The sequence below is a fragment of the Rissa tridactyla genome, unplaced genomic scaffold (genome assembly GCF_028500815.1).
Source record: "Rissa tridactyla isolate bRisTri1 unplaced genomic scaffold, bRisTri1.patW.cur.20221130 scaffold_47, whole genome shotgun sequence".
Classification (NCBI taxonomy): Eukaryota; Metazoa; Chordata; class Aves; order Charadriiformes; family Laridae; genus Rissa; species Rissa tridactyla.
In genome coordinates, this window is record NW_026529679.1 from 314,855 (window position 1) to 316,749 (window position 1,895).

General features: G+C 51.2%; 1 protein-coding gene across 1 annotated transcript; it reads right to left on the bottom strand.

Annotated features, from left to right (window-relative positions):
- Window positions 1-612: 612 nt before the first annotated feature.
- LOC128903553 (olfactory receptor 14J1-like) lies at window positions 613-1,572 on the bottom strand. The gene has a single exon (XM_054187570.1). The coding sequence runs from the start codon at window positions 1,570-1,572 to the stop codon at window positions 613-615; it is 960 nt and encodes a 319-aa protein (XP_054043545.1).
- Window positions 1,573-1,895: the final 323 nt, after the last annotated feature.

Sequence of the window (1,895 nt, forward strand, 5' to 3'; positions counted from 1 at the left end):
TGGACTTAATGCTTTCCCTTTGGGTGACTCCACTTTGGGCGATCGCTCGCTTTGTGAGGCTCCAGTCACTGACCACCCCAGGTGCACACAGTCCGTGCCTATCTCGCAGGCTCTCCAGGCACCTCCAGGTCCTTCTCCTGGAGTACGTCCTCTGCCCTGTCGCACGCTGGGACACTGCACTATGACAGTATCTCAGTGACCATTCACCATCTCCACCGTCAATAGGCAACAACAGATGAGTCCTAAGTCCAACCCTTATTCCCTAACAGCTTCCAATATGACAACGAGCTTTTTACTCGGGCCCTTTTGGGGTGAAACATCGGGGCCTGTTCCTGATATCAGCTTTAGAAGAACAGCCAAAACTTGAGGAACTGCACAGGGAAGATGTCACAGTATTAGAGAGACGTTACAGAAGTGGCAGCTCTCAAATTGTGTTAGAAAAACTTTTATACAGGTTTCAGGTGATAGAGAGAGATGGGTTCATGTCTCAGGAGAGTGAGCTAAATACAAACAATTATTTAAAAACTTAATAACCATAAACAACACTACAGGAAATGCTAGAAAGAAAAAACAATAAACAGAGTACAGGCCTGCACTGGCATACCGTAGATGTCATTTGTGGACAGTGATGGAAAATTTATCAATATTGACAAACATCAAATAAATGACTTTCCTAATGGACTCCTTGAGCTCCTGGTTCCTCATGCTGTAGATGAGGGGGTTCACTGCTGGAGGAACCACTGAGTACAGCACTGCCACCACCAGATCGAGAACTGGGGAGGAGATGGAGGGGGGCTTCAGGTGAGAAAATATGCCAGTGCTGATAAAGATGGAGACCACGGCCAGGTGAGGGAGGCACGTGGAGAAGGCTTTGTGCCGTCCCTGCTGAGAGGGGATCCTCAGCACGGCCCTGAACATCTGCACATAGGACAGCACGATGAAAATAAAACATCCAAAAACTAACAAAGCACTTAATATAAGAAGGCCAAGTTCCCTCAGGTAGGAGTGTGAGCAGGAGAGCTTGAGGATCTGGGGGATCTCACAGAAGAACTGGTCCACAGCATTGCCCTGGCAGAGGGGCAGGGAAAATGTACTGGCCGCGTGCAGGACAGCAGTGAGAAACCCACTGCCCCAGGCAGCTGCTGCCATGTGGACACAAGCTCTGCTGCCCATCAGGGTCCCGTAGTGCAGGGGTTTGCAGATGGCAACATAGCGGTCATAGGACATGACAGTGAGAAGGGCACACTCTGCGGCAAGGAAGAAGACAAACAGAAAAAGCTGGGCAGCACATCCTGTGTAGGATATAGCCCTGGTGTCCCAGAGGGAATTGACCATGGCTTTGGGGACAGTGGTGGAGATGAAGCCGAGGTCGAGGAAGGCGAGGTTGAGGAGGAAGAAGTACATGGGGGTGTGGAGGCAGTGGTCACAGGCGATGGTGGTGATGATGAGGCTGTTGGCCAGGAGGGCAGCCAGGTAGATGCCCAGGAAGAGCCCGAAGTGCAAGAGCTGCAGCTCCCGCGTGTCTGCGAATGCCAGGAGGAGGAACTGGCTGATGGAGCTGCTGTTGGACATTTGTTCCGCTCTGGGCATGGGGGACTGTTGAAAGAGGGAAAGACCTTGGCAAGTTAAGGCAGACTTCTTTGACCCCACCTCATTCTGTTTCCAAAAAGATCTCCGCAAAAGGACTTCTCTTCCTTTGGAATAATTTCATTCAGCTCCTTTTTGTGAGATCAAGTTTGTGCTGCTGAGGGCACTTTCTTTGCGGGGGCAGAAATCCTTCTCTTTCCCATTGCCTTTAGCCTGAACACTGCTGAGCCCTGAGGGACAAAAGGGCTCTCTGTGCCCCAGTGCAGAGTCAGGAGAGCTGCTCTGCACACCAGTGACCTGCTGGGCAC